General features: G+C 37.6%; 1 protein-coding gene across 4 annotated transcripts in view; it reads right to left on the reverse strand.

Annotated features, from left to right (window-relative positions):
- The window catches only part of dpy19l3 (dpy-19 like C-mannosyltransferase 3), a 134,369-nt gene that overhangs the window by 70,259 nt on the left and 51,883 nt on the right, over nt 1-12,227 (reverse strand). For all 4 annotated transcript variants that reach the window (XM_041787092.1, XM_041787083.1, XM_041787075.1 and 1 more), the window contains 4 exons: nt 10,906-11,037; nt 8,213-8,314; nt 4,945-5,018; nt 2,978-3,136 (listed from right to left, as the gene is read on the reverse strand). In XM_041787092.1, the coding sequence (XP_041643026.1) occupies nt 2,978-3,136; nt 4,945-5,018; nt 8,213-8,314; nt 10,906-11,037 (467 nt within the window). The remainder of the gene's footprint in view (nt 1-2,977; nt 3,137-4,944; nt 5,019-8,212; nt 8,315-10,905; nt 11,038-12,227) is intronic.

Raw genomic sequence — 12,227 nt, forward strand, 5'->3', positions numbered from 1 at the left:
ACATACTAATGTGCTTAATCCAGTGCGGCCCCTCGTCTTCGACACGGACAAATTAAGCTGTAAGGGGCAGCTAGAGGTAACATCTTTGTTTCAGTCCAAGAGAATTGGACAACTATTTGAGTTTAAACCCTCTGCTAATAAAAAGCCGCTATAAAGACAATGGATACTAATACTCCAGACAGTGATCTGACCACACTTCATGTTTAAAAACCATCTTTAAAAGCCTGTTATCTACCATTAGCATTAAACAATATTCTTGTTATCATTTAAATTTGATCATTATGGATTTGGATACAGTTACAATGAAAAAGGTGTGTTATAATTGAAACATTGTGTGTACCGAAGCAGCTGGTTCACATTACTATTCTGAGTATATGGAAATATACTGAATGTCCGTTGTCTGCAATTATCATCCAACAAGATTCTACATACATTGAGTACAATCCCTAACCTGACACTGCAGATAGATTTGTTTCACACATCCATCTGGAAAACCTTCTATAGACGGTGTTTGGAAAAGGGCAGAGCCTTTGAAAAAGAACTTGGAGGGTGATTGGATGAACGTTCTGTCTGTCTTATCTTTATGGGCCAATCAGAGCAACAAAATATGAGACGTCGTAGCCCTAAACTGAGGTGCACTGCTAGCGACGAGTAAACTCCATAGAGAGCTGCTTAAGGCGAACAAAGGTGACAGTAGACATGTCAGTACACAACTTTTGTCATTTTTGAAAAGAAAACAACTTAATGCTGTTCTTAGTTCTTTCAACGAAGAAATGTCTTCAAGTTCTGATAAAACCAGCATCTTCTCACTGCTTCCTTACATCATTACTCTGCCACACCCGGAATTACTGCCCCTCGACACTGATTGGTCCTTTCACTTTCTAACCGGGCCCAAACAGTTCAGATGGGAGCCGTACAAGATGGATTTGCCAGTGAGAAAAAATAGAAACAGATGAATCCATCTGCTTTGCAAGGTTATACAATCCCTACACTTTGCAAAAAAGTGATGTTTTTATACAGTTCAACTGATTTACCTGATGTGGAGGTGATCAGTATCACAAATTATTCGGTCCTGCAGACCTCCTTGTGTTTAGTCAAATCAAGTGAGAGAAGAGTCTTGTACCGAGCTAGGATGCAAGCTGAGCTTCTTCAACATATAAAAATGAAACGAAACGAACATGACTCACGTCCTCCTAAATTTGTGGGCTATTAAGCTCCAAGACTTCCGGTCTCTTCCTCTGCTGCAATCGCTGCGCCTGGATTAACACTGTGCTCTTGCCTTCAACCCACCTCCATCCCAGCACGCACCTGTTGGCTCCGTCTGGGGGTTTAAGCTGTTAACTTGTCACTCCTCAAATTCTGTATGTAAAATCTGTGAGGAGTGATAAAGTCAGAGCCTGACGCCAAACATGTTATGTTGCGTAATAAATGCTTAAACAAACTACAACGTAAGATTATTGGCTAAAATGTTCTTATTTTTTTCACAAACATGCTTTTAATTGAAACAGTGGTATACCACTAATTAAAAAAAAAAAAAACATTGTGGTCAGGTAAGTAACTGAAGGATGATGAGCTGTTCATCAATAAGCCTGTTCAGGAAAACTGCTCTTTAATGTGAGACACCGTAGAAAGCTTCCATTTGAGTGCCAGTTTACTTTCTTCCACCCTTTGCTATTTAATCCATATTGAAAAAGACAAACTGTTACCAAATGAAGGGCTGTCTGGGAGCCAAACAACCAGCTCTACTGAGCTTAGCTAAATGTCCTGGATCTCTGAAAGGAGACAGATTTCCTGTCACTACAAGAGAGGCTAGAGGTTGATGAGACAAACCTCAGCTGAGGAAACAAGGAAGGGTAAGATTAGAGTTTAGTGAGCTAAACTGTGACAAAACTGTACTGGACCACACATAAGCGTCGTGTGCCACCACCCAACCAGGCTTTAGACAAAGGCTCTTTTTAATTCTTTACTGTTGCCATTTCTCAATTAGTTTTTCAGCACTGTTTTTATGAATATTTCACTACTTTCAGGCCACTAACCTCAACAATTTAAAACACAGAATCACAGGTAACACCATCAGTTAGGCTTAAATAAGTTGTGATAACAAAAACTCACACAGCTACGACTGTCCCAGATGAAGATGTACAAATGTCTCACTGCACTGTGAAACTTTACGCTTTATATGCCTTTTACATCATATCAAACCTGTGATTATCAAACAAAACTAGGAGTATAGGAGCATGAATATGATAAAGTGGGCTTCGATCTTTCTTTAACATTAAATGTGGTCTGATTGCTCTGGATTTCATGATCAAGTGTCTTTATGGTCAATTTTCAATTTGAAAGTGACTGAAGAAAAAGTTTTAAGCTTCTCACTTTAAGTATGATGTCAAGAGGCCATGGTCACTGTAGGAGTATGGTCTATTACAGAATCTGTGGAGCACCTGAGACACTGGGGGATGACTGGCTAGAACCATTTTAAACATGCATTCCTGAAAAACTGGAGAAAAATTCACGTTGAGATTAGAGATTTTCTCATAAAAATGTTCTCTCACGTCATGTTTTTACTTTTAAGCTGCACTGTCTTAAGCTGAGGGTGCTTGCAACTTCCTGTTTGGATAATAACATGCTTTTATTTAAAAAAAAAAAGAAAAGAAAAGAAACTTCAGGTAAATTGAAAGTTACAACATCAGCTTAACCACAAGAAAAAAACGTGGAATGGATAGAAAAGTAAATGAGGTATCCACTGAGCTGAAAACTCAGAAGTTCAAAGGTGCAGTGGTGTCATTATTAACCATCACAGGGACACACTACAGGTGCTGCTGGGTCAACTTAGTTTAACTACGGTGTGCCTTTCAGACACAATAGGATGTCATAAAAGCTATTTAGAAAATTAAATGTGTTAATTTCAGATGTCAATCATCATGCTTTATAGCTCTACTTCATAAAGGTTCTCTCTCCATGTCCAGCCATTACCTACCTCAGGTTCTGCAGTGCAGACACCACCAACATGCCGCTGAGCAGCAACAGAGTGAAAATGTACGGGTACAGCAGCAGAGTGCCAGCCAGACGCTCCAGGGTGTCGAGAGGCAGCAGACCGAAGGCCTCCTCACAAAGATACAGACTGGCATCAAAATCTCTGCAGAGAAAAAGAAAAAGACTCAGAAACACGTGAACAGAGGACAAAAATGTCTTCTTCATACTGTGTTTGAAAAAAAAGATGTAAACTTAGCAGCACAAACTGACAATAAAATCAAAGGTAAATGTGAAGGGGGTTGGCAGGAAAATTTCAGGGTAAAGGCATGGTGAAAAACTTATGTTCGTGTTCACACATGAAGCTCACACAAGTAATTTCAAGCAATTTTCAGGAGTTTTTGCACAAATTTGATTGGAGCTAAAGAAACTAGATAAAATATATTGTCATTTCTTTACATTTTTTGTCCTACAAAAGAGAACTAAATCCTGCTCTTTTTAAAAAACATTTAAAACACAAGAATAATAACACTTAGAGCTGTAATTTACATTTTCATATCAGTTTTATAAACATCATACAGCTCCATATACATCAGCTTAAATATTACAGTTTAAACTGTCTGACATGCAATGTAAGAGTAAATATTTTATACATGGAAAGAAACCGGTATAATATTCAGATCTATTGCTTATTTACGCCTTCATTTGCATGAGCACAGTCTGTTTCCTTCTGCATTGCTGCAGCAGCTGTGGTGATTTTAGACTGGATTATACAGAAGAGGATTAGGGCCACTGGAAAAAAAAACAAAAATGAGATGCACATTTTTTTGATTGTAAGAAAAAAGTCAGAATTCTGACTTTTTTCTCAGAATTCTGACTTTTTTCTCACAAGTAATGAAAAAAAGAATTCAAATTTCTTTTCAGTGGCCCTTATCCTTTTTCGTTGGATTATCTGCTTGAGATCATATTTTTCTAAATTCATACTTTGTTTTACCTCGAAATAGATGTTGATTGGCAGACAGCATACCTGTTAATGATCTTGAAATTGTCTGTTGTCTGTATCTTTAACTCAGTTTTTAGTGTATGCAAAGGTGTAACGGATGCCACAAGGTTGAATGTGTTCTCGCCTGGTCGTTCAGACTGAGGTCACATTGCAAAGACCTGTGTCTGATTCAGGACTACATAAAAGATTAGGTTCTAAGTGAATTATACTCTTAAAACTGACATCAAGAACATAACAATGTAGTCACACAAAGCAAAAAAATCAGATAGGGTCACTTTTGCTAGCAGGCAGAACACTTTAAACCACATTGAATTAAAATAAAAAAGCAATGATAAAACTCAAGAACTGAATTTATTGTCTCAATATGTTATGAGCACAGTAAATAGAGCTTTTCGGGAGGATATATTTTAGAGATTGTATTACGATGTAGCCATTCTGCCTCTGAAAAACAGTTTTACAGATAAGTAATTGAACTGAGAATTGAGATACGAGTATACACATAACAAAACTCCAGGGATAACAAAAGCAGCAGTAGGAGAGAAGAATTAAGTGAGTGGGAGAAGCAGGAACAGAGGGAGCAGCAGAGATGGAGAGTAAGCTCTGCATTTTCCACAGCCTGCTGAATAATTGAAGGGCCAGTTGTGTGGCGTTGGGTGTGAGAGCTGTGTTATCTGCCACCCCGGAGCAGCTATCCAGTGGCTGAGCCGCGCCACGCACACACGGTGTCTGATCGATGGGAGGCCTGCTGCCGTTACCCCGCCATCTATTATTCACACACACACTAACGCTCCAGGTGCTACGATACTGCTGCTCAGTGAATAATACAGTCAAGCTGGATCAAATCAAGAGGTGTGTACCAGTGCAGACTGTGCGTGAGCACTCTCTGGTGTTAAAATCCGGCTCTGTCAGAGTGTGGGCCATTGTTTTCAGGAACACAAGCGAGTGAGTATTTTTTGAGTGCTTGTTCATACCTCGTGGATCCCAAGCCGAACTTTGACTGGATGAACTTAAAGATGTGCTCGTCTGATCTGAGCTGAAGCGCTTTCTGAAAATACACACAAACACAGAAAAGGTCATCTTGTTGAAGTTTAAGATCAGCTGGCTGAGATGTACAAAGAAGTAAGTGAATGAAGCTCAGCGTTATTTCATACAGCTGATGGCCAGTTCATCCCAATGATCATCCCCTCGCTCCCACAGCCAATCATATCTATTTCTCTCAACACAGCAGTCGATTTAAATATGATGTTATTCTTACTAATCCTTGCTTGCATTAATTTTATACCTTTATAGCATAAAGCTTGTTGCACCCTCATAATAAGATTCATTTATTTCGTTTGATTTATTTTTAGTGTATTCAGTACAAACTGTCATTAATGTCTCCATCCATATTTGGGTTTCTAACCATGCACTCCTTGGAAAGTCAAAGCATGCTGCTTGACTGACCCAGGGAGAATCTTCTGAGTGTAGCCTTCTCCACCAAGTAAAACTGTATATCCATTTTGCAATATAATATTAAAATGTTTAACAAGAATGTTCCTGACTGAAATGAAGACATTATGATAACTCGCATCATAAATACAACTTTTAGACACATGAAGAACGGGGAAGAGGGAGTAGGATGTAGATGGTGAAACAGGAAAGATGAGCTAATAGCCCTTTGCACAGTGCATTTCCACAACAGAGCGATAAAGGAGCGTACTGTTTTCTCAGCAGAAGCCCAGTTCAAACCAAAGATTTGACACACAACAGGATTGTTTTAAAACATCACATGAGACAGTCACTGCTGTGTGAAGTGAGCTGTTGGCCAGCTGATTGTGTTGCCTGCAATTCAGTTTGTCAAATTGAAATGGCCGATGTTTGCACAGTGTAAGCAAAACATGAAAATATAGAAATCTTATTTTAAAAGGCCTTAACTCAGAGATAAGCATCTTTGGTTGCTGAAAGAGCCACACAAATTTTATCCTCACAGCCTAATGGCCAAAATAATACAAATCATATGATATTACCAATTTAATAATTTAGTTACACTTTATTTGAAGGAGTTTGCATAAGACGGACATGACACTGTCATAATCATGGCATGAAACCTGTCATTCACATGAAGGAGGCTTTATGAACATTTATGAAGGTTGGGCTTAAGTGTCATTCAGTTAATTATGTCACCTTTAATGCAAAACTGACATTGGTTGATTGCTTATTGCTTCTTTGTACAGTAAGGTAAGGCTGTAGCCTGCTGCCTTAGCCTAGCGTAAGGACGGGAAATAATAGGGGAGAGTGGGGTAAGATCAGCAGAGTTTCACATTGAGTTTTTACTTGTGTGGCTCTGCAGGAAAGGAAAAGAGCTGCAGGGATACCAGATAGAGTGCAAGGTACACTGAAAACTTCCACTCTTGATTTGGGATGTCTAATGGTGTAATGGCATGTGAAATAACAATTCTAATTATTTTTAATTTAACTAAAGAAGTATGTATAAAGCCTTCATCAGAATTTATTGTCAACTCAACTCAAACTTTATTTATAAAGCACAATTAAAAAAACCGGAGTTGACCAAAGTGCTGTGCAGATCAAAAGCAGCACAAATGACAAAAATAGATACAATACTAAGATGCATAAACACAGTGCAAGTATATAGAAAAATATGAGTTAAAAAATTTAGTTAAGATTTTGCCATATGTCCGCTCAACCAACATTTACACTTTTAAACTTAAATGCAAATTGATATATGTAATTAAATCAAAAACACACATAACTCATGACATTTCAAGCTAAACCTTTGAATGCAATGAGCAGAGGCTGTTTGTTACCATTTCTATTCTTTTTTTTGTTGTTGTTTTGTTTTTTAAGCTTTATTTTTTGGGCTTTTCCTGCCTTTATTCCAAAATGGAGAACAGTGGATAGAGTTGGAACAGGAGAGAGGGTGGGGAATGACATGTGGTAAAGGAACACAGGCCGGATTTGAACCCGGGCCGCCTGCATACATGGAAGGAGCCTTAGACCACTAGGCTATCTGTGGGCTCCAACATTTCTATCCTTTTAAAAGGGATTTATAAATGCATCTAAGATGTTAAAAGTGTACTGATATTTGAAATTGACTTGTGAGTGCCATGATTGAAAAAGAGGGCAATATGTGGCCCTCAGACAGCCAGTTTGTCACTCCTGTTTTACCCCAGTTAGACCTTAGGCCACCTTAACACCCTCTTAAATCTAAGTATTGAAAACAACTTTCAACAACCTGGGGGATTCCAAAAAATGCATGAAAGTTTAACATTTAGTAAAATGGATCTTTCTCAGCCTAGGCAGCAAAAAGAGACAAATAGAGGAAAAAAACTTCAAACAATTCAAATATAAAGAAATATAGATGCACAGAAAGAGTCTTTTGTTTGTGGCAGTCCCAGAGTTTTTCCCTTACGACGCCACAGCATAAAAGTCGATTTCCCTTTACCATGGGTAGAATTGATCAGGTTCATAAAGAGTGTAGTGGTATGCGGATTCCTTAGTTGTGTTCAGTAATTGCTTTTTTACTGACAACAATGACATACCTTCAAGAGGTATGTGTCCTTTTAACTGAGACCTTCAGGAATTTGTCCAAGGTACAGAAAGATAAAGAGGAAATCAAATGTTATGTCCAAAGTTTCCGTAAAAAACTGCCCACTTCACTCCTGAGAGGTATAACATGTGGAAAAGGCCTAAAAAACATCAACATAATCCCAGGAAATGGTCCCACAAAGTAAGAAAACTGCAAACCACTTCATTATGACTTATGGTGTAGGGTCATAAAAATCCAAACAGATTATTCCATCTGAAATCTCACCACAAAAATTACTGTGGAAGTGACATTTCCTCTAAAACTCACGGCATTCACATCAAATAGAAAACGTCACAGCAGCATATATCTCACCCCTTGAAACAGCAGTGTGAATACGTCATATGAAACATTCAGACAAAACAGAAAGAGCAGACAAAAGAGAGGAGGAGAAGGGGAGAGATAAGACCATCGGATGAAGAAAAAGAAAATAAAAGAGCAAAGCAGACAGGCGAGAGGTTTAGATAAGATAAGATTTGAGAGAAAGGGGTCTAGAGGCAGGAAAGAAGAAGAATAGTACAAAAAAATAACTTGCAACTGTGGGGGGAAAAAGGGGACAGGCAGACAAAAATAACAAGGGGAAAGGGAAAAGTAAGAGATGGAAATGGAGAAGAGAATAATAAATAACTACAAGGACAATAAAAGAAGAGGAGCACCTTGGCCAGGTAGTTGATGGTACAGGTGAGAAGGAGGACCATGATGCTGTGGAGCAGCAGTTTGCCCAGTCGGAGCAGCAGACCTCCTGTCTTCAGACCAGACTGCAGGAGCACAAAAGACAGCACAAATCTTCATGCAGCTTCTTCAATTTATTTTTCATGTGGAAACATCCATTATTTATTCAATAAAAACTTTAACATTTACACAAAGAGGTGGGACGATATGATTATTTACTTGGCACAAGTCAGTCTCTAGTCCTAGTTGTGAACTTCACACATCAGGAGAAGACCAAAAAGTCTCAAAGTCAAAGACACTCATAAAGGTTTTGTTTGCAGTCGCAAAAAGTGCACTTTTTATCAACTTTTATTCCAATTCACTCTTTAAATAGCTTATGTTTGCCAAAACAACCCAACATAGAAGCAGTTTCTTCCCCCAGGCTGTCAATCTGATGACCACTCAACAGTCAAACAGAGCCAGAAAATAGAACTTTTATTTAACAAGCACCTTAGCCCTGTTCAATGTAAAATATCCAGCACTGTCTTTTACAGTTTAATGCTACTCAAATACTATATAAAAGTATGCACATTTGCACCAATTAATCTATTTAACGCACCCCAAAAACTGTAAGAAACCGCCCTGTCGTAAAATGACTCAACCCATATACACATTTGTTTACATTGTTTTCCAGTATTAGTAGAGAATTAATGACTAGTTAACTCATCATCTCTATAGCATGCAAATTCATAAATGATAAGGTAAGTATTACTAATGCTTTATTAACAGTAGAAGTCTGTAGTTAGTGTGTAGAACTTAGGATCAGAATTATTTCTGCTCTGCTTTGTGCTCTGCACTCAAACAAAAATGTCCACATATGATATTAGAATCATTTTACCCAGTGATGCTTTTTTAATCCCATAATTTTTGGCAAGGTAGACACACCAGCTTGCATATTACCCAGACAGCAGCCAAATGTTGCATTTCGGCCATTTACATTCATTAGCTTTGACTAAAACCATTTGAATAATTTGAGAGAATTTTCCTTTTTACGGGTGTATGTATGGTTTATAAACTGGCTTGTACAATATGATCCGCCCCTGTCACATTCAAACTTCTACCTGTTAACAGCTTTATGAAGAGCTGAAGCACCGCTCTCTGGGCCTGACTCAGTAAAGGACTGCATGACTTAAGTACCTGCTAGCCTGTGCAAATGAGCCAAAAAGATAGTCTAATTAACAAAACATGGCCATGTTAATGTGCAGCAGAGCAGGCAGCATCTCTGCGTGCATGTGCTGGATTTAAATGAGCTTTTAGGCAGTCATTTTGGGATAAATTAGCCCCTTTCTATGGAAGCAGGCCTAATTCACAAATGCTGGTGCACTGTTAGAGTGGAGCAATGACTGTGTGTTGAGAACAGGTGGTCACCGTTCTGTAACATTTATAAGAGAAAATAAAACATCTGTAGATAAAGTTGGTGTAAAAAAATACTTTGATACTCTTATTTTCAGTTAGTGCTTTCAGCGTTAACGTGTAAATCACAATGTTATAAAGGTTAAAAACAATACATTTTATTGTATTGTGTGATTTTTTTCCCTTTTGTGTTTAAAACGTGCATATCGTTTAAAAAAATCGCAAACAGCTCAGTGGACAAGTAGAAATTAATCTGCAACTTTAGATACAACAGTTTTCCATCTTTTATCATTACATTTTTGCTATTTTAAGTATGTTATGATCTATAACAGGTTCCTTGTTTTTATGATAGAGCTTATATTCTCACTTTTTATCTACCAGATTTTTCTTTCTTTTCATCTACCAAGACAAGGTAAATATGGCTCTAGACTTTTTTTTTAATTTGTTCTGTCGTTTTTGGATGCGAGATGTGCATCTCTAATCTCTAAAGATTCTCAGAACACAAGACGAGATGCTACTCTGCCCACCTGAAAGCCCTGACTTGTTCACATGCAAGCTGAAAAGAAAATCAAGCCATGACATAGCCATAGCCTTGCACCCAATCTAAAACTTCCAATGGTAAATCAGTCTATTTACAAAATCAAAAAAATATATAATTTAAGGAAAATACTGTATTTTAATATTCAAACCTGGGAAGAAGTAATATCTCCAGATAAAACCTCCTTGTGAAGTCACGTTTTTATTATGTAAGGATGCATGTTGAACCCATAAAGAGTTCGTATTAAATAATGGAACGAGTCTAACTGAGGTCCACTCCTGTAAAATCTGAATATGGATTATTAATGACCCTCTTCAAATGAAACATTAACATTTACAGCAAGCTGTTTCTGCACACAAGTTATTACAGGCGAGACATGAAATCTCTTTCTCTCCTATTTCTGTTTCTCCCCATTCCACTTTCATCCTGTCACTTTGAATGTTTCTGTAATTGTTACTGTGACAAGATCTGATTTAACTTAATTACATTTAGACCCAGCCACAAAAACGTGTCTCCAGAATACAAATTGAAGTTATCTTCTACAAAAACTGACTGTAGCGCAGGCCCCTTCACGTCAAACAACTTAATCTTCTTTCTGTTCTAAAGAGAGGCGACCACAACTGTCTGTATCCATCAAGACTTTGATACACTAAAATTTAATTCTCCTGGTTTCCAGTTCCTGCCTTTTTTTTCCTATCTCTAACAATCCCTTTTATACTCTCAATCTGTAAAAAAACACGAACAGACCTGACAGTGTCTGACGAAGAGTGCTGCTACGATGAAGCTCAGCACCAGTGATCCCAGTATCATGGAGTTACAGAACTGTAGGAGCCAAACGCTCAGCAGACCGCTCACCTGGACCAGGTATAAAGTGGTTACCTGGAAAAACACACAAATATAAAGAGCTGAGTAAAGACACATGAAAACAGTCCTAACAATAACAAAACAGGCTAAACTCCTTCCTGTTTCTGTGTGGAAGCTTATAAGCATACTTACTAATTTCATATTAAAACAGGATAAAGGAAAACAGAATAAAAATGATCCCCTGAAGTTTTAAACATCTTAAAGGGGCAAATGGTTCAGCTTGATAGCAAAAGTTGAGTTAAGTGAAAGAAAAAATTAAAAATGACATACTTTTTTAGTGTTCATAGATTGTTAAACAGGCCAAACTAAGTAGAAAATCTCCAAAACACCCACGCAGAGGACCGGAGGCAAATGTGCCTAAAAGCAATTTAATCCTCTTTAGAAAAAAATGGATAAATTTCAAAAAAACAGCTCTAGTATCAAATTAGTTTAAACTCCTTCACACAAAAAAGTGAGAAGAATCCAAACATCAGCTACAGCTGGTGTCAAGGGCTTGCAACTGCTGTTAAATTCACTTCCATTGCACTGGAGTGAGGCACAAATCTCACATTTACTGAAAAATATCGAAGCATAGAAAGGAAAAAAAAATCTGTGTGCCATGCAAGTAATTTCAAAAAAGTCCAACAGGAGGGCCTTTCCCATTTAGTCGAAAGCAATTATAGAGAGGGAAGAGAAGAAATGACAAGACAAGTGGAAGTATTTTGGAGCATCTCTTTTTAGGTACCAAGGTCAGAGAGCTACAGCACCAAAATACCCAACAGTACTGGCTCATCACTTCTAAGAAGAGCCTCATAACTTGAACTCCATCCACTGTAATATTATGACATGTTTCTAGGTCAGATGTAACATCTTCTCTTCTACGACATAAAATATTTTATTTATTTCATGTGATTTTATCACACATAATCCTCCAATTAAAGGTTTGGTAACACTTTCTATGCCCCCTCTCTATAATGCATTATGAAATATGATAAGTATACTTAGAATGCACCTTTAAGTCTGTAAAACCAGTTATAAGCATTCATGACTATGTATAAAACCTTATAACAGTAACGATAACTAATTTTAATGCCAGTGTCCATAATGACTTATAACTAAATGCACACTATAAGACATTAACAATCATTATAGACACTGGCATTATTATTTGTAATGATTACTGTTAAAGAACATTATAAGTAGTCATGAATGCTTATAATTTGTTA

The sequence above is a fragment of the Cheilinus undulatus genome, linkage group 1, assembly GCF_018320785.1.
Source record: "Cheilinus undulatus linkage group 1, ASM1832078v1, whole genome shotgun sequence".
In the NCBI taxonomy this organism is placed as follows: Eukaryota; Metazoa; Chordata; class Actinopteri; order Labriformes; family Labridae; genus Cheilinus; species Cheilinus undulatus.